At 38.5% G+C, this 20,199-nt stretch overlaps 2 protein-coding genes and 2 long non-coding RNA genes across 5 annotated transcripts; 2 read left to right on the top strand and 2 right to left on the bottom strand.

Annotated features, from left to right (window-relative positions):
- Positions 1-730: 730 nt before the first annotated feature.
- LOC120104652 (uncharacterized) lies at positions 731-4,753 on the top strand. Its single transcript, XR_005507025.3, has 3 exons — positions 731-1,057; positions 1,626-3,269; positions 3,828-4,753. It is a non-coding gene; the product is annotated as an uncharacterized LOC120104652 (long non-coding RNA).
- Positions 4,754-7,976: 3,223 nt separating this feature from the next.
- Positions 7,977-15,895, top strand: LOC103697210 (UBP1-associated protein 2C-like). Of its 2 annotated transcripts, none has more exons than XM_008779025.5 (7): positions 7,977-8,261; positions 12,714-12,834; positions 13,029-13,172; positions 14,675-14,871; positions 14,953-15,028; positions 15,210-15,561; positions 15,660-15,895. In XM_008779025.5, the coding sequence occupies exons 1-6, from the start codon at positions 8,128-8,130 to the stop codon at positions 15,543-15,545; spliced, it is 1,008 nt and encodes a 335-aa protein (XP_008777247.1). In that variant the 5' UTR covers positions 7,977-8,127; the 3' UTR covers positions 15,546-15,561; positions 15,660-15,895. The 2 variants fall into 2 exon arrangements, with proteins under 2 accessions (XP_008777247.1, XP_088571914.1); XM_088715788.1 differs by having other exon boundaries at positions 8,018-8,261; positions 11,651-12,834.
- Positions 15,896-16,395: 500 nt separating this feature from the next.
- Positions 16,396-20,119, bottom strand: LOC148714654 (uncharacterized). Its single transcript, XR_015975247.1, has 3 exons — positions 19,982-20,119; positions 16,656-16,755; positions 16,396-16,524 (listed from the first exon to the last, which is right to left on the bottom strand). It is a non-coding gene; the product is annotated as an uncharacterized LOC148714654 (long non-coding RNA).
- On the bottom strand, positions 17,454-19,986 carry LOC103697211 (Mitochondrial transcription termination factor family protein). Its single transcript, XM_008779026.4, has one exon. The coding sequence runs from the start codon at positions 19,843-19,845 to the stop codon at positions 17,818-17,820; it is 2,028 nt and encodes a 675-aa protein (XP_008777248.2). The 5' UTR covers positions 19,846-19,986; the 3' UTR covers positions 17,454-17,817.
- Positions 20,120-20,199: the final 80 nt, after the last annotated feature.

The following is a 20,199-nucleotide window of genomic DNA, read 5'->3' as shown; positions in this document are numbered from 1 at the left end:
ATTGCTAATTGCCTTCATAGGCATCATGAATTGTAACAACAAATTGGTCTAAGTGTTGCATAGCCACATCATGCATTCAAGATTAGACATATTGAGCTTGAAAATATATGTTATCTATTAATTATGTTTGAAACAATGAATAACAAAATTTCTAAAATTTTATGAATGTTGGCTTGTACTAGCTAAGCTATAGCCTAATAGGTTGCACCATCTTTTCTGTTGAAAAGCTCGGCAATGTTGTATTTGAATCTTAGGTAGGTCTCTGCTCGAGTCATTTTTATAAAATAATTGGTGGTTCTTTCACTAATTTTCTCAAGGGAAAAGGAATGTCATATGCATTGACATGATAGGAAATCAATAGTTGAAACTTAACATTCAAAAGTTAAAACATGTGTTTAATTCATGCACAGGTTTATAGAAAACCGAAATATGTACTATGGTATAGTTTTAGGTATGATAAAGAGAACCAATTATAAAGCATAAACCAAAAGTACAGGGGAAAACTTCTTTTTCACCATTGTACCATGAAGTCTAGAATTTTATGAATGTAGACTTGCTCTTAGCTAAGATATAGCCTAATAGGTTGCACCTCTTTTCTGTCGAAAGGCTCGGCAATATTGTATTTGAATCTTAGGCAGGTCTCTACTTAAGTCATTTTTTATAAAATAATTGGGTGTTCTTTCACTAATTTTCACAAGGGAAAAGGAATGTCATATGCATTGACATGGTAAGGAAACTGTGAGATCCCGAAACTGGGCCCGGTCCATTGACCGGCCCAGCCCAAATTTTGGCCTCACGTGCGTCGCACGTGAGGGCGTGTGAGAGGGGGGGAGCCATCCCGAAGAAGCCGGCTCCCCCATTCTTTTTAAGGCTCCTCCTCTCTTTGAAGGGATGGGAAGAGGAGCCGCTGCCGGCCAAGAGAGAGGGAGAGAGGGGGAGAGAGAGAGAGAGAGAGAGAGAACCATTAAAAAAGGTGGGTCTTCTTCGGCACGGGTCTTCCTCTTCCTCCATCGCCGCCGGAGAGGAAGGAAGGCGCCGGATCTTCGTCGGGGCTAAGGTAAGCTTTTTCCTTCTCCTTGCTTGGTGATTAGCCATGGTGGGTGGTGATTTTGAGCCGGCCGATCGCCGGATTTTAGCCCAAAAAGAGATGCTTCGCTTCGGCTAGAGGCGTTAGCGCCGGCGTGCTCGCCGCCGCCAGCCGCAAGGGGTGGTCGGGCTTGCTCCGCCGCCTCCTGCCGCCGTCGGGGCCGGCCACCATGGCCGCCCCGGAGTCCGACCGAGAGGGAAGAAGAAGAAGAAGGGGGGGGTCATGGGACCCCCTGTTTCGCCGAAAGAGAGGAAGAGAGTCGGGAGAGAAAAGAAGAAAGAAGAAAGAGAAAAGAAAAGAAAAAGAAAAGAAAAGAAAAGAAAAAGAAAATAAAAGAAAAGAAAAGCAAGAAAAAGAAAAGAAAAAAAAAATAAATAAATAAAGGGAAAGGGTGGTTTACGGGTATGAACCCGAAACCGAACCTGAACCTGGGGGGGGCTAGACACTTCTGCAGGGTCGGCCCTGGAAGAATATTAAAATTTAAGTTTTATATATATTGTGATTAATTTTAAAAGAAAATATGATTTTTGGATATTAGGTTCTGCGAGGAATTTGTGAGATTAATTGGATTTGTTGTGGATCGCGTTCAATGTAAGTAATGAACTGCCTTCTCTAGACTCTTCATTTATATAATATTATTTTTGCATCGAATAAATTGTTAATGAATTTATATTTGATTTATGAATTTTACGAGATGATGATTTGAATGAAAAATGAATATGTGAACTGGAATAATATTTTTCAGATTATTGCTATATTTACTGTTCTTGCATCGTATAAGCATATTTAGATCGGATTATGATACATGTATTATGTTACCACAAGAATTTTGATGTGCATCAGATTTAGAACTCTCAGCCTGGCTATGTTCTAGACCCTGCCAATAGGGGGTTATGCATTGGCAATTCTGGCCCCACCACAGGGTATAAGTGTGGTATTCTGGCCCACTCCGCAGGGTATAAGTGCGGTATTCTGGCCCACTCCGCAGGGTATAAGTGCGGTTCTGTTTCTGGCCTAGCCACAGGGTATAAGTGTGGTCGTAGCTAAAGGCTGATGAGATGAATGTGATTTGTTTCGAATCAGATTTATGATTATGTATATGAATATTTGAAAAATACGAATTTTAATGAATTTGTGCTTGAAAAGGAATTGAATATGTTATTATGTTGATTCATCGTAATTTGTATTCATATTTTATGTTAGTATATGAATTGACTAGTTAAGGTGTTTATTACTTACTGGGCTGTCTAGCTCATTATACGATTTCTTACTGTTTTTACAGATCCGAAGAATTAGCTCGATCCGGGGTTTTACAATATGGGAGTGCGAATAAAAGAATTATGGCTCAAGTTATCTTAGATTAAGTTTTTATTTAATTTAATGTTCCATCTTTATTGTTCCGCTGCGTATTTAGAATTGTGAGACTTTATAATTTATGTCAGTCAATGGAATAAGATTGCATTTATTTCAGCTGAATTATTTTAGTTATATATATTTGAGATATTTGGTTTAGATGCCTTGCATGCTCGTGGGGAGAGTTCCCTACGGGTGTGCGGCGGTTGGCGCGGACCCCCGGCTCGCGATCTCGGGCCGGGGGCGTGACAACTTTTATGGTATCAGAGCATGAATGGATAAATTCTAAGATAAAAAAAAAAAAAATCTAGACTTGACACGGGTATGTTGAGGTTTAAATCAGAATGTGCAGAGAAAATATGGTGAATGGAATTATTTGAAATTGGTCAGACAAGACGACTTTGATTTGAAGAGTGTTATGACTTAGTTTGGAAGAAGTATAATCTACTCTTGAACTACATGTACGAAAATTTCGTGGACGAAATTTCTTTTAAGGGGTGGAGGATGTGAGATCCCGAAACTGGGCCTGGTCCATTGACCGGCCCAGCCCAAATTTTGGCCTCACGTGCGTCGCACGTGAGGGCGTGTGAGAGGGGGGGAGCCATCCCGAAGAAGCCGGCTCCCCCATTCTTTTTAGGGCTCCTCCTCTCTTTGAAGGGATGGGAAGAGGAGCCGCTGCCGGCCAAGAGAGAGGGAGAGAGGGGGAGAGAGAGAGAGAGAGAGAGAGAGAGAACCATTAAAAAAGGTGGGTCTTCTTCGGCACGGGTCTTCCTCTTCCTCCATCGCCGCCGGAGAGGAAGGAAGGCGCCGGATCTTCGTCGGGGCTAAGGTAAGCTTTTTCCTTCTCCTTGCTTGGTGATTAGCCATGGTGGGTGGTGATTTTGAGCCGGCCGATCGCCGGATTTTGGCCCAAAAAGAGATGCTTCGCTTCGGCTAGAGGCGTTAGCGCCGGCGTGCTCGCCGCCGCCAGCCGCAAGGGGTGGTCGGGCTTGCTCCGCCGCCTCCTGCCGCCGTCGGGGCCGGCCACCATGGCCGCCCCGGAGTCCGACCGAGAGGGAAGAAGAAGAAGAAGGGGGGGTCATGGGACCCCCTGTTTCGCCGAAAGAGAGGAAGAGAGTCGGGAGAGAAAAGAAGAAAGAAGAAAGAGAAAAGAAAAGAAAAGAAAAGAAAAAGAAAATAAAAGAAAAGAAAAGCAAGAAAAAGAAAAGAAAAAAAAATAAATAAATAAATAAAGGGAAAGGGTGGTTTACGGGTATGAACCCGAAACCGAACCTGAACCTGGGGGGGCTAGACACTTCTGCAGGGTCGGCCCTGGAAGAATATTAAAATTTAAGTTTTATATATATTGTGATTAATTTTAAAAGAAAATATGATTTTTGGATATTAGGTTCTGCGAGGAATTTGTGAGATTAATTGGATTTGTTGTCGATCGCGTTCAATGTAAGTAATGAACTGCCTTCTCTAGACTCTTCATTTATATAATATTATTTTTGCATCGAATAAATTGTTAATGAATTTATATTTGATTTATGAATTTTACGAGATGATGATTTGAATGAAAAATGAATATGTGAACTGGAATAATATTTTTCAGATTATTGCTATATTTACTGTTCTTGCATCGTATAAGCATATTTAGATCGGATTATGATACATGTATTATGTTACCACAAGAATTTTGATGTGCATCAGATTTAGAACTCTCAGCCTGGCTATGTTCTGGACCCTGCCAATAGGGGTTATGCATTGGCAATTCTGGCCCCACCACAGGGTATAAGTGTGGTATTCTGGCCCACTCCGCAGGGTATAAGTGCGGTATTCTGGCCCACTCCGCAGGGTATAAGTGCGGTTCTGTTTCTGGCCTAGCCACAGGGTATAAGTGTGGTCGTAGCTAAAGGCTGATGAGATGAATGTGATTTGTTTCCAATCAGATTTATGATTATGTATATAAATATTTGAAAAATACGAATTTTAATGAATTTGTGCTTGAAAAGGAATTGAATATGTTATTATGTTGATTCATCGTAATTTGTATTCATATTTTATGTTAGTATATGAATTGACTAGTTAAGGTGTTTATTACTTACTGGGCTGTCTAGCTCATTATACGATTTCTTACTGTTTTTACAGATCCGAAGAATTAGCTCGATCCGGGGTTTTACAATATGGGAGTGCGAATAAAAGAATTATGGCTCAAGTTATCTTAGATTAGGTTTTTATTTAATTTAATGTTCCATCTTTATTGTTCCGCTGCGTATTTAGAATTGTGAGACTTTATAATTTATGTCAGTCAATGGAATAAGATTGCATTTATTTCAGCTGAATTATTTTAGTTATATATATTTGAGATATTTGGTTTAGATGCCTTGCATGCTCGTGGGGAGAGTTCCCTACGGGTGTGCGGCGGTTGGCGCGGACCCCCGGCTCGCGATCTCGGGCCGGGGGCGTGACAGAAACAATAGTTGAAACTTAACATTCAAAAGTTAAATCATGTGTTTAATTCATGCTCAAGTTCATAGAAAACTGAAATATGTACTGTGGTATAGTTCTAGGTATGGTAGCCAGAACCAATTATAAAGCATAAACCAAAAGTACAAGGTGAGGAATATTTTTTCAACACAAAAAATTCTTTTTCACCATTGTCTTATAAATTCTAGAATTTTATGAATGTCAGCATGTTCTTTGCTAATCTATAGCCTAATAGGTTGCACCTCTTTTCTGTTAGAAGGCTCGACAATGTTGTATTTGAATCTTAGGTAGGTCTCTGCTTGAGTCATTTTTATGAAATAATTGTCAGTGCTTTCACTAATTTTCTAAAGGGAAAAAGAATGTCATATGTATTGACATGGTAGAGAATCAATAGTTGAAATTAACATTCGAAAGTTAAATCATGTGTTTAATTCATGCACAAGTTTATAGAAAACCAAAATATGTACTATGGTATAGTAGCGAGAACCAATTATAAAGCATAAACCAAAAGTACATGGTGAGGAACAATTTTTTCAACACAAAAAAAATCGTTTTTCACCATTGCACTATTTATAGTATAACATATTATTCGAATCTATCATCATTAGATCATCTGGTTCATGACTGAGATATAGTTAGTCATTTGACAAATATGCTTGATTTTCTTTTTTGTTAGATTATTAAATTAGATTTTTTTATTAAATTATGGTCCTAGCTCATATTCAGCTTAAGAATTGATCCACTTATAGACCCAAGATGAAAATGCAAAGAGAATCTAAATCTATGAGTTGCAATATCCTATGATAAATATATTATAATTTTTTTCAAAAGTCAAATTTAACTAAATCTTCTGCAACCTTTCCAAAAGTTAAAAAAATAACCAAGTGGGGATATTTCTGGGGCAAATAAAGGAATATATATATCCAAGCTGAGCGACATGATAAAAAGGTGGTTTTCTTGTAAAGTTGCCTCGTATGATGGTCCAAGGAGTTTTGCTATGATACTCCAATAAAATTTATACAACCTTCTTTCTTGGTAACTTCTGACTACCTTATTTCTTAGTCACGTATATCCTCTCCTCATATGCCCTCTTTCCCTTTACATCTGGCATATGTTGTTAGAATGTGGCCCTTCACCCTCCCTCTGCCCCCTCTTTCGCACATTACTGCTCCTTGTCGCACTAAGCAAATGGTCATTGTGACCCAACCCATGCTCGTATGTCTCCCTTTATTTGGTTTCTCTGTATTTAAACTCCAGCACCTCTCGCTCTCTACCAAGCTATACTTGCAATCACTGCCATGCCAACCACATGATAGTTGCATTTGCCGTGACTGGTTCGCACTTTCATATCACTGCAAAAGAGACAAATAACTAAGGGTAGGCCATTATAAATGAAGGGCAAAGATCCAAATCCCTAGATTAGTGGTAGACTTTTGTCACAATCCATAACTTCACCCAAAAAAATTAATAGAAAGATATTTTTTGAATTTCTTAGCCCTATATAAATACCCAACATCTTTTGGGCGAATAACTGAGGTGGACCAAACGCACGAAGTCCTCGTCAGGCTAAGAATTCAAATCTAATCATAAGCACCACGATTGGTTTGTGGTTAGCCTCCATGAGCCTCTACTGTAGTATTTCCTAATTCACATAGGCTGTGAGTCGAGTTCGCTGTGATAGCATTTTTCACAACCTAAAACCTCACCTAAAAAAACTACCGAAAAGGCGGACTGGGTCGCCTCCTTCGCAGCACCACGCGAGCGCCTTCATATGGGGGACATCGGAGCATGTGCCATTGGCACTAGAGTGTATTTTGCACTATGACTATTCAGAGCGTCCTCACGGCCGTATGTAGTGAGGCACCGTTACACACACAAAAAAAAGGGGTATTTTTTAAGTTTCTTAGTTCTGTATAAGTACCTAAAATTTTTTTGGCGAATAACCGATGCGAGATTAAGTATACATCCGTATGGATTCTCACAACTTTTTACCTTTGGAGTTTTGTTTGCGCATATCTTTGTCCAGATGGCTTTTGTATTTTTGTTTAATTTGTAATTATGTAGTTTAACCACAAGTTTAGATAGCATATTTAAAAGATAAGAAAATAGATAACAAGTATTAAGTTATTAAGCACTTGCTTATGTAACGTCACTCTCTTGCCAAGAACAATTTGGAATCATTTTCTCATTGAATATATTAAAAAGTTCCATAACACAACACTAGATCATGAGCTGCGGACCGTTCCTGCATATTTAACAAATGATACTCCTGCATTCTTATCCTAATCTACCTGAACAATCAGATCAAACTAGCTATTGCTGGATTTAATTCCTACAAAAGAAATATCAAATTCTTAGCTTTCATTTTTTTATATGTATTTTGTATAACAATTTATTTATTATTTTATTTTTTAGACCAACCTAATTCAAGATTTTTGAATGTTTTTGTTTTTGGTCAATATAAAAGTTCAAATATCATTACCGAATCTTGTACCAATTTTTGTTGAATGATACGGTATCGAGGATTTGAGACAAGTTATAGGACTACGTCTTGTACTAATATGCTTTGCGCTAATGTCTGAATGATATCTGTTGGTCTCATCCAATTCTAACTGTATTTAAAATTTTTGTTTAAATATAACCAAAAAATATATAATTTTAAAAAATCTGATTCAGGCTTAAAGATATATATTTTAATATTCGATATATATATATATATTAGAATTTAATTTTGTTAAATAAATATTTTATATAATATGAGTATAAATATATTGAATTAAACTTAGAAAATAGTGCACAGCCACAGGATAGCTCCCTCTTTAGCCCAAAGCGCTTCTAGGATAGCTGGCCACATAAACAATCACTTAATTTGTTGTCCTATTAGACTCTTTGAATATATACTTGGCCCGAAAAGCCAACCACTAATCTACCATCCCTCCGGTCTCGGAGCAAAATCACTAGTCAAATCTTATGTGCTCTTACAGAATTCATAATTAAATATTATATATATATATATATTTTTTTTTTCTTTTTCTTTCTTTCCGCAAAATAAAAGACTTCACTGGCTAAAACCCTAGATAGGTCGCTAACGCGTGCCCGATGGTGCCCGTTCACTCCTGGCGATCCTGAAATCCCAGCCCCGGTCGCTTTTCTTGCCTCCCCGCCTCTGTTCTTGTCCGTCTTACGGCCCAGAAAGGGAGAGGAGAGCGGAGTCGGTGATGGAGGAAGCGAAGAAGCGAAAACTCGAGGAAACCGGCAACGGAGACGTCTTCTCGCCCCAATCCGAAGGCCAACTGCGTAATCTCCTGGACCCGCTCCGGAAAGACCAGCTCGTCGATCTCCTCGTCAAATTGTAAGCTCTCCCAATACGCTGGAGAAGAAGAATCGATCGATTATTAGAGAAAAAAGAATACAGCTATTGCTTTGTTCTGTTATTTATTCTTATCGCTTTCGATGTCATGCGTGGTTATAAGTAGAGAAAGCGGTATTTGATTTTAGGTTTTAACTATAGTTTTCAATTTCATGAGATAGACAGAATAGTCTCTGGGCTTAATGTTGCGAGTCGAGGAACTCACGAATTGTTATGCTTCTTAATATAAATTTCAAGGTTTATTAGATCTAGAAGAAACATTTCATCACCGATACTTGAACATTTTTTACCCTATTTTTGTGTGGCTTTGAATTTTAATCTCATAGGTTGATTGGTTTTTTAGAGGTAGAGTCATGGGGCAGCATTTTCATCAACAAGAAGGTTCCCTTGAAACCGTTAAAGATTTGATGGGCTTTGACCCCTTTACCGCTTAGTTTTCTTGCTTTTCTTTCCTTTTTTTTCCCGATTTAATATCACCCCCCAAAACTCCTCCTCCCATCACATCGCGGGTTCTTACCATAAAATTTGTTAATTTGCTCCTCAGAACCAATTTATCCTTACTTCTTTCACACATTGTTCTATCATTTTTTTTTTGTCTGTTCCCAGGCGTTTTATATGTCTAAATGTGAGCAATGCGAAAGGTTGATAGTGGAATGGGCGTAGTAGGATAATAATGTAAAGATGGACATGTGGTAAACCTAGGAGAGATGGAAGTTGAAGTGACAATATTATATAATAAGGTGAGGGAAAATGGTTCTTAAGATGGCTTCTATTGATCTAGGATGGTGTAGAGGGCAGGATGGTAAGGGAGGGACTGAGGGAGTGTTTGAGGTTTCTTGGAAGTTCTTGCAAGAGAAGGGAGGGGGTTTGGGAAGCACAAAGTAGATTCGGATCAAGCAACTAAGAATGATGTTTAAGTAACTTGTATCTCAAAGAATTTGCCCTTTGATAGGGGTCAATGGCCTAGCAAGATCAATGCAGTCAACTAAAATTGTCTTCAATAGTGCTTCTCCTTCAACCCCCTCTCCTTTTTTCCTCTATATGGACTTTGGCTAGAACTTTTTTCTGCTTATCTGATTTCATTTTTAGTGCTATTCTTCATTTTCTCATGGAGGATAAACAATATTCCATCTTGGTCCAAACGATGCTGTAATGTTACTTGGCTTGACATGGGTGTTAAGTGTCCGGATTTCCAGAAAAATTTGACTTGGGAAGTTCTTAAAAATTGGACACGGGTCATATCTTACATACATTTGTGTAAATATGGATTAATTGTGTACAATAAGCAGTATACTGGACCTATTACTCCTTTAGTTCAAAAAATTGATAAAGGTGTTCTAATTGACATGTTAGAATTGATTACTTTTATATACTAGTGCCAAAATAGACATATAAAGATGATGATGACATTATGATCTAATGGCATGAGGTGCCTCAAGTGTCTGACACACACACACACACACACGCACACAAACCCTCAAAAATTGGATTGCCCAAGTACCACCGAGGTGTTCCTCACTTATGAATTCTTCTATTTGATGTCTTTGTCCATTTAAGTAATTTGTGGAAAGTGAATTCTTTCTCATCAGAGATTTTATGAAGTGTTGGTCATTTGATATATCTGAATTTCTTACTGACTATATGCAATCTTCTACATATTTTTGTGTAAATTGTTTATCTTGCATTTGAGAAAAAATGACTAGTGAAAGATGTAAAAGAAAATATTATGTTTTCGAAGGTTTGTTCAGGGTTGATATTTGAAGTGCAAGGTCATATCAACATGTGTCGGTCAACCTATCAATTTGCACTTTTAGTGTTTTGTTAGTAATCTTTGACGACCTGGGAGTTTGTCTTGGAAGGGAGGTGGGTGTGGAAGAGGGGATGTTCTTTGCAAATTTACTGATATAGTAGATTTTAGGTTTTACAAGGCTAAGGTTAACGAACATTCTCTCTCCGGTGAAACAACTACAAACTATAAAGCAAGGCTTAGATGGAAAGAAGATTAGGCCAATATTTGAGATCCACATGGGTTTACTGGGTTGACCTGCCAAACTTGTGATCCATAAGCCTATACCAAAACCTGTGCTACCCAAGGACCTAGACGGTCCAAATGCTCGACTGACTGGGGTCAACTGGTTTCAGTCTGTCTGGTCAAGCAATTTAAAAATGTCAGAAAAAATAAAAGACCCGCAAAAAAATACTATGTTCTTACTTCACTTCTTAGGATTATGTTCAATATTAGCCCTAATAAAAATCTTCCATCCCAAGTTTGCAATTCTCTTCATAGTCATTGCATCCCAAGTTACTTGTAGGTATATTTGGCAGGAAATAATAGTGCATATCCCTTTTTTTTCCAAAAAATAGATTGTGGGATTCTATCATTTTTGTTGTATCGATTTTGCACATGTAATCGAGTTATTATGACTAATTTTGTTCATGTATTTCAAAATATTTTTAGATTTTTAAATATGTGTTTCTTTATTTATAAGGTCATGGGCTAATAAGTTGACCCATGGTAGACCCGTGGTTGAACTGATGATCCATGATCTGGCACTGAAACAAATCTGTCTGTCAGGCATGTTTCAGAATAGTGGATCAGGAAATTGTGATTTTTGCTTATAGGTTTGCTTTAGGGTTGTGAACAACTTAAGATTGCCATGTGATTTATAGTGGTTGATGGATAATTTTTGGAAATATGGAGATGTTAATGGCTCGTAACTGCTCCTCTTTTGTATGCTTAGTCGCTCATCTTCTTATCATTTAGAAATGTGGATATACAAAAGCTTTGTGATAGCATGTAGGATCCAGCTATTTGATTGCTCCTATGGTTGCCAACCCGACCTACACTCAACATAGATTTACAACATATGTCACCTTGCAAAAGTACTCTCCTGAGCCTTGTTTTTCTATTTTGTTTTTACCAAAGAGGTGAGTTTGTTGTTTGTGTTTCCATGTATAAAAGGAAGAGAGTTTGCTCTAAGCAATTCAACAAGGGTTAAAGGGTAATTCAAGATGGGCGTACCATCACGTGTATCTTGTTTGTCCATGCATATGCACTATGAGTTGATTAAAACATCAACTTCCAACATATAATTTACTCAAAATTATAAAAGCATTGGTAGCTTTTGCTTATTCTAACTCTTTTTGTGATAGCTAAAATAACTCTTGAACATAGCTTATACCATGTTCAGTGAAACACTTTATTATTTTGGTTTGTGGAAGTGATATCCTTTGTGTTCACTTTGGCATTTCATAACACTGCTTAAGTGGCATTTGTTAACTCCACCGTCGGACTTCATAGCATGACTTAATTAAACTTGGTTTTGGATATACATTTTTTGAATGTTAACATTTTCTGTTTACATATGGAGGCACATCATATTGAAGTATCCCATGTCACATCTCTTTGAGGCTGCCATGGCTGGTGGTGATGATGAAGGAGAGGTTGAAGGAGCAGGTTGGAGTGAAGAAATGAAATGGGGCTAGGGTTTGAGTAAGGGATTTGTTGCTTCTTAATGAAATTGTTTAGGCAGATGAAATGAGGTGGGGGAGTGGCTGATGGTATGCTTACACTACTACAGGAGGGTGGATGATTCTAGTACTCTCAATGTTTGAGTAACGCCACTCTTCAGGAAGTCAACTGCTGCTTGCACCATTGGCTCAGCATTGTCTGTTTAGGACTATGTGAGGCTGCTCGATATAATGGCTTTGGAAAAGGGGATGCTGTGTCTTTTAGCTCATATCAGCTTATACACAGCATTACAAATGTGGAAGTTTAATGAGGGTTAATTCAATGTTGTTTCTTGCTTGCTTTGCTCATTTTTAATGTGAACAAGAACGTGAGAAAAATGTATTATGACAAGAAGAAAAAACACTGAGATAGCTAATGTTGATTTCCAAATCAATTGATTTTCAATTTACAGTTCATTTTACATGATCTTCTATCTGTCAGGGCATCAGTGTTTGGTGAATAGTACGAATTCTCATTTGGGCTACCATCTGCGAATCTTCATATGTGTTTGCACATGCACATACAACTTTATTGCATGCTTTAAGAATAGTTTAATTCAGGGGGCTTATAATAGGTCAGAGTTAACCGGATACCTCCAAGACTGAATGGAAGTTAAAATGGGGCGTAGAGTTGATTGACATTGCATAACCTATCTCTCTCTCTCGGAGGAGGAGGAGAGTTAGGGGGAGATTAACCTCTACCAAATTCTTCAAAGTGGTCAATTTTTTAACTTTCAAATTGCTCCATTTGATGTAAAGGATGGACAATTTAAAATTTCTCTAATTTGAAGTTTTTTGGTTTTCAGAGTTTGAATTGTTGTCAATCCTTAATTAGAGAGGGTGCATGAATGTTGTTATTGATTGCATGCCTGTGTGAATTGACGGTGCGCATATGTGTGCCTGTGTGCATGTTGAACCTTGCAGAGGTACCCAGTATTCTACAGTTGCTGAAGAAATTAAAGGTGTTGCCTGTTCAGATCCTGTTCATCGCAAGCTTTTTGTTCGTGGCTTGGCTTGGGAGACTACCTCAGAGACCCTGTGTGCCGTGAGTGCTTTGCTGCTTGCTGCTTGCTGCCTGCTGTTTGCGTGCTGGGAGTGCCTGATTAATCTTCTATAATAAGTTTTGCTATATATTGAAAGCTATTTACTTATTTTTCTTAATTTAATTCTTGCTATGAAGTTTTAAGAGATCCAGAGTTTAAACCATTTCTGATAAGATCGGAGATGTTTCTTATCCAGGCATTTAGTATGCACGGAGAAATTGAAGAGGGAGCTGTCATTTTTGATAAGGCAACTGGAAAATCTCGTGGATATGGTTTCATTACTTTTCGGCATATGGAATCTGCTCAGAAGGCATTGCAAGAACCCAGCAAGATGATTGATGTAAGTAATCTTGTCAAAGTGTTCATTTAGGACGTGTCTGTGTTCTGCAGAGAAACTTCCATCATATGTGTTGATAATTCCAGCCTCTTCGACATGGATAAATTGATTGCACCAAGTGAGAGCAAAAAGAATTTGGCAGTTTTGGTAAATTTTGTTTTCATTTTGTGTGATTGTTCCCCAAGGCTTTTCAGGCCTGAGATTTTTGCCAGCTTGGTGAGTGGATGATACCAAGATGTGCGGCTGGAAAAGTTCAGAAAGAAGTAGATATTTCAAGATGTCGGCCACTATATAGCATATTAAATTATCGGGATATACTAAAACTGTTTCATATTGAAAAATCTTAGCTGATTTATTGATATCATCCGCCAGTATATTGGAATGTATCGGTTTATATGGGTGAGATAATCAGGCATGAGATTTATGTACATCTTAGCAATTAGTTCTTAATAATGATACAAATCAATGGTGTCTGGAATCTTGGCTGAGGCTAAGAGTTCCACTAGCTGCAGAGCTGCAACCAAAAATTGGGCAGATAAATTGACACACATAATGGAAATACTAATATTCTTTCTGTATATGTGAGTGTGTAAGCATGATATTGGATCAGTCTTTCATTAATGCAATTCAAGCCTGTTTTAGGGTTGCGGTCGTCCCACTATATGCAAATTATTTTTCTATATTTTTCTTTTTCATTTTCCTGTTAATTTAATAAGGGTGATTATAAGGATTGTTGATGACGATGCCGATAGCAACAACAACAACAACAGTTTATAAATTATATGCCTTACATTCAAGTTCTTCAAAATATCATGTATTTTTCCTTGTTAAGTTTTTTTTGTTGTTGTTGATTTTGCATTATCTTATAGTCTTTTAGCCATTGTTCTGTTATGTAAATGTATATTAAGGTATTTTCTGTATCTAGCTGTCTGCCAACTAGCATTTTCTAGAAATATAGCTGCCTCGCTTCCTGCTAACTAGTATTTGCCAGTGATTTAGCATAAAACAGCGTCAAGGTCTCTGCCTGCAACTAGCCTAGGCAAGTCATCTATCTCTATGCTATAAAGTTTTTGTTTTAGGTGGAGAATTCATTGCCAACAGATTCTTGAATGAAAATATCAGTCCATTTGCTGCAAGCAGTGTTTTAAGGAGGATTGATAGTTTAACGATTCTTGTTTAACTCTGCTATGATGTTATGATTTGCTTGTTTTCTTTTAAGTGTCAACTAGCTTTATGCTCTTTTTGAACACAGATCAAACTACAGCTTTGCCTCCTTTTCCTTCAAAAAAAAGAAAAGAAAAAGGAATACAGATCAACGACTGCTATTATTTTATTTTGTTGCAAAAAATATCTGAAATAATATTCACTTCTCCTGCCATTTGCTACAATATGGTGCTTCTCATTCAATTTATGTCCAGTAATACAGTCTTTCTTTATGCATTTTTGAAATTGGTTGCTTTCTTTTCTGGCCTTCTGAAATTGAGGTGTGAGCACTATTATCTCAGGGCCGTTTGGCAGTCTGTAATCTTGCTTGTGAAAGCTTAAGCAGTGCATCTGTCAGCACTGATGTAGCACTGAGAAAGATATATATTGGAGGCCTGTCACCAGACATATCGAGTGAAACTTTGCTTAGTTTCTTTGGTAGGCACGGGGATATAGAAGAAGGCTCAGTTGCTTATGATAAAGACACTAACAAATCTCGGTATCATAAATCCTTCGTACTGATCTTTTCTTTGTTACAGTACCAATTGCTGAGCAAGATATTCTTTTCCTAATTTTGCAGAGGATTTGGTTTTGTTACATACAAGACAGCCGAGGCAGCAAAGAAGGCCATAGATGACCCAAATAAGACTCTTGGGGTGAGTGGAACGAATTACACACTTTTATCCTTTCTTTGCAGTACCTAGTGATGTGCCCCTAGGCCTTAGCTGTCGGTTGTTTTGGAAAATTGTTGAATTTCTTATCATTTTGGAGATTGCTGGAGGAATCCATCAATTTTTTATTCTTTTTTAAGTTATATTTCATGCATCTTCTTTCCAGGGAAGGAACATTACGGTGAAGCTTGCTGATACCCATAAGAGTAAGGTAATACAAGCACAAGTGCCGGCAGCAATGGTTCCAATGGCTGTACCTTTTCCAGCAGGATTTGCACAATCTGGAAAGTCACAGTCTGCAAGCCCATCTCCTGTAGGCTATGCTCCTTATTTACCTGCCATGTCAGCATACCCCACTGCTTACCCAAATGCCCCTGCTCAGTATGCATCACCACCTCAGATTTCATATCCACAAGTTGGTGGAAAAAAGGAACCAGTTGGACTGCCATCAGCAGCGCCTCCTGGAATTCCAGGGTACCCATATTATGCAACAAAACCATAGAAGACAAATCTTGCAGGTAAACCATATCAGATCTCATGTTATCAGGCTAGAGGATTATTCAAGTAGTTTTAGGAGGCTTACAACTTACACATTGTATATTTGGTGATTCTGCAGTGCTTATCCCTAGTTGGCATAAGGGTTAGAAGAAACAAGTTGAAGCATTGAAGACCTCTTTTTGTTTTTTTTTTTGGGTGTCAGATATATTGGCTATAGATTATGGCAATGACTTGTAGTTCATGACCCCTATATCAGAAGCAACCAGCTTCCGGGACAGGTAGAATTGCTAAATAGTTTTATTTTGGATGACACTAGGGTGTACCTGCTGAGTATAAATCGGTTTATTTTTTTAAGATGTCTATTTGTGTTGCTCTATTATGAACATGCCTTTCTGCCCTGCAAAGCGATCAAATTGAATCTACCGGATTGCCAACTTTAATCAACAGAAGTTCTGTTTATTTGTGACTTAAATGACTTAAATCCATCGAGAGGTGCTCTTAGGATTGACAGACAAGATCTATTCAAAGAACGGTACCTGGCTCTTGATTCTGATGCTAGTTTTCCTCTTTAAAATGTTACGGCTTCCAGGTCATTACAAGATATGCTTCTAGCTGCATAAGAGTAAAGGTTCTGCATTTTGGAATTAAAATTTCAGTGGTAGATCTGTTTATTCCAATATTATGAGAATGTTCTGTTTATTCCAGTCTTTGAGATTGTTTTCCAGTTGTTGTAATGTGGGATGTACGTGCCTTGTGGTTAGCATGTTCGGTAGACTCTTTGCATTGTTCAGTAGCTTGATGATGTTGGCCTCATGGAACCCAAATGCATTCTTTCTTATTTCTTTTTTCTTTTGAGAGAGGGCGAGCGTGTTCATAATTGCAAATGGGAAGCATCGAAACTTCTGCGGAGAGTTGCCATGGAGCATAAAAAACTAATGTGGTGCAATGTTTCTTGACTGTTGCATTGTGGCGGAAAAGGTTTACTGCAGCAAGGCAAGAAGGTACGTAGATCGTTAGATAGTCATATTTTTTCAAAGTGGAATTTCAATCAAGATAGATCTGTTGTGAGTGCTTGCTTATATGTAGATAAAACAATGTAATCATCGTAAATTACCATGACTGGGTATTCGGCGGTTGTTGGGTGCTGGGTTGGGATCATGTAGTGCTAGATTAATAGGTCTGCAGGAACGCGAAGGAAGTGCATGGGGTTTGGCCTAGTAAAAAGAGAGATGATTCAAGAAGCATGAAAACCTATAAAGTGGATGCAAACTTCTTTTTTTTTCTCTCTGTGGGTGGAATGCAAATACGATTTTTTAAATTTGCAGAATCCTCTTGTAGCTGCAATATGACAAAGATTATGATAAACTCTGAAATAAGAATTTGAAAGCGTGACAAGCAGAACCTACCACTTTTCTCAATTAACAAAAAAAATGGAAAAATTTTCTATTTTTGAGCATCTACGATTATGGTGATAGAAGGTGGCACGTGGCTAAGGATCGGAAAGGTAATGGAGAAGGTACTTAAGAAAATGACCAGGTTCAGTTGGTTGATGAAATGAGTCTCCGGGTTTGAAGTGCGACAACTTAAAAAGAGCTGCAGAGTTGATGGTTGAACACGAAATGAATTATTGTCTGCTATGACACAGTCAGAACAGGCAACATTATGTTTAATTCTCCAGCCAATCTCTAACCATAGGAGATGTGATCCCTGATGGAAACTTGATTAGTTTCAGTGCCATTAAAGCATCATGACAGCAGTAGAACACTGGAATTAACCTAGGCAATTGTCTCTGCAAGCCACTAAGACAGCCCTCTCCACAAAGAGTAGGCTTCCTTTGAATATCTGCAATAGCAAACCAACCAATAGAGATAACAAGGGGTACTTGGTGCCTTATCAAAATGAAGAGGAAGAATAATAAGAAGAGGAAATTTGTGCAACCATAAACCCGGTAGGGTAAGGTATACCTATGTACCGAAATAGCTCTCAAACTATTTTTCTCAATTTTCATCTTGATACGTCTCGGTACAGACTGGTATGTACTTCGGTTTATCTCGGTACATGTCGGTATGGATAGTATAGGGATTGTACAAACTTAATGGTGTATTTCATACCAGTACGGTACGGTATGCACCATATCGGGTGGCATAGAGCGGTACAGGAGACAATTATCATAGGAATCTTATGTTAAAAGAGTCACAACTCAAGCAATATCCGCTTCAAGGAGATCCACTATATTCTGAAAGATGATGTTTCCATTTAAAAGACAAAAACACCCTTCAGCTTGAAGATACTGAGCTTTTCAACCTTTCCCATACCTTTGGCCCTTCAGAATGGAGATCTACGAAGTATTTTACAAATCGTGCATCAGAGCATGCAAGAATGGTGCTCAAGGCCACTGTGGACCTAATTATCTTCCTGTTTTTGGTAGGTATCACTACTCCTTGCTCCTTAAGCCAATTGTACATTGAAAACCTCAGCTTTATCTTATCCGTATTGTAGCACAGGAATGTCGGAAAAGCCGCAAGTGACTCCAGAGAATAATCCAAATGGTTTAGAAGATAATCAATCTTCTTCTCGATTATGTCTGTGGATTGATTTAGTATTGAAGGAACTAATTTGATCATGTCTGAAACTGCGTGGTAGTCTAACCCAGCATTCACTAAGCAGTCAAATCTTTCCTGCAGTTGGTCTCCTCTGCCTCGGAACTTGCACAGTGCTTTTGCCATCTCATCTGAGTTCTCAACAAACCCAAGTTTCAATAAGAAATTGGTCTTCTCCTGCAGAAAAGTTCCATCCACTCTAGGTAAATTTACAATTCCGACCTTCTTTCTAGAAGCCAAATTACTGAACTGACTTGGATCCTCCTTAATTATTTCACACAACTTTTCAGGGGATATCTTTAAGCTTCCCAGTACAACTTTAGGCCTCTTACAAGAACAGGAACCTAAAACTTGAGCATGAGAAGCCACTATCCTTGCAATGTCCTCTGTTTGCATCCCAATGTCAGCTAAAAATTGCACAGACTTCCACAAATTCTTTGTGAAATTTCCAATCAGAATTCGAGGGTACTGCACAAATAAAGTTAAAATATCATTCATCTTAAGACCCAACTTCAACAACATTGCAACTAGTATATAAATCTTCTTTCCAGAATCATCAAAAATAAATCTGGGGTGTTCTTTAATTAGCCTAGCCAAAATTTTCTTGTTACAGCCCATTCTATCAAGAAAATTCAGCATTTCAAGTATACGACTCCAATTGTACATGCTCTTGTCTGATAAACATCCTCTGATCCAATCCAGCTCAACCCCTAAACTTTTCAATTTCTCAAGAACTCGAAGAAATTCAACATTTACATCACCAATTAAGAGTTCTGGACAGCATGTAACCAACTTGATAATGGTGGGTTTGGTCAGGCCAAGTTTCTCATAAGCTTGAAGCTTTGATAGTAAGATACCGTAACCATATCTAAACATCTCAGTCCCTTCCTTGTACATCTTGCCAATCTTGCTACGAGGAACTCCATAATTGCAAAGACCATGGTAATTGTTAAGCAAGACATCATCATCACTAAGAAACATTAGATTCCGGGGAAGAAGGGGATACAACTCCGATGGTTTCAACCCCAAACTCTCGAAGAATGGTTCAAACTCATTGATAGGATGGTAGCGAAGAAACCTTGTAAGTGACCGTCCGACATCAGGCTCATTCTCAACTTTTGCAATCAGATTCTGGAGAAATACTGGGGAATTTTTGCTCATGTGTTCAGCATCAGTGAAATGCAAGCTCCTGGTACCGTGAAGGTATTCAAAGAGAGCATTTTGGGCATCAATTCGATCCATTCGAGAGATTCGGGATGCAGCGTGACCATCAGGCAATGGCTTTCCATCCATGACCGTAACATGGACATCAGCGCATGCAGCTTGCGTAGTAGAGAAGGATCGGTTCCACTGCTGATTTAAAAATCTGCTGACATTCGAAACATTCGGAGTGTGGGCAGGCAAAATACTGCAACTATTCCACCTTCTTGCAAAATCAAACAATCCTATGCTCTGAAATTCAGCTCGTGAATCCAAAAGAAAAGGGCTTTTCTGTGAGTGAAACAATGGGTGTTTCTGGATATAGAGAGACGCAGCTGGGGTGCCTGAAATACTGTGGAAATTTCGATTTTTCTGCAACAGGGGGGGTGGGCAATTCTGAAAACCAAAAACTTCCCCAGAAACAGCTGGAAAAATCATAGCACTGCTCACTTGGGTCACCATTTTAGAAGCACCGATACATTGAAGAAATCGGAGGCTTATCATGACTAGAAGCAGAGGGCACACGAAGGGAGAAAGATTCTAACAGCAAATTGAATCCATATCTAGCTTTTCTACACAATTAAATCAGCAATCTCGATTTCTCTCAAACCAATCTATCGATCTAAGTTCGTGTGCTTACCTCGGATTCAACAGGAACTCGGACTTCTCAGCTGGCCGTTAAAGCTTTGAGACTCGTCGATTTAGAGGAGACCGCCATTAGAGCGGGGGCGCAATCTTCGGTGGGCAAAACCCTAGCCATTTCGGAGGTTTTGACGCGAGGACCCGTGGTAGAGTTACCAAACAGGGTCCCTATACGGGGGAACAACCAAAACTATAAGATCAAAGCCGTCCAATTTC

The sequence above is a fragment of the Phoenix dactylifera genome, chromosome 2, assembly GCF_051530095.1.
Source record: "Phoenix dactylifera cultivar Ajwa chromosome 2, Ajwa_hap1_PhDact_Kaust_v1.1, whole genome shotgun sequence".
Lineage (NCBI taxonomy): Eukaryota > Viridiplantae > Streptophyta > Magnoliopsida > Arecales > Arecaceae > Phoenix > Phoenix dactylifera.
Note: the sequence above shows the minus strand (reverse complement) of the source record. Positions and strands in the feature narration are given on the sequence as shown.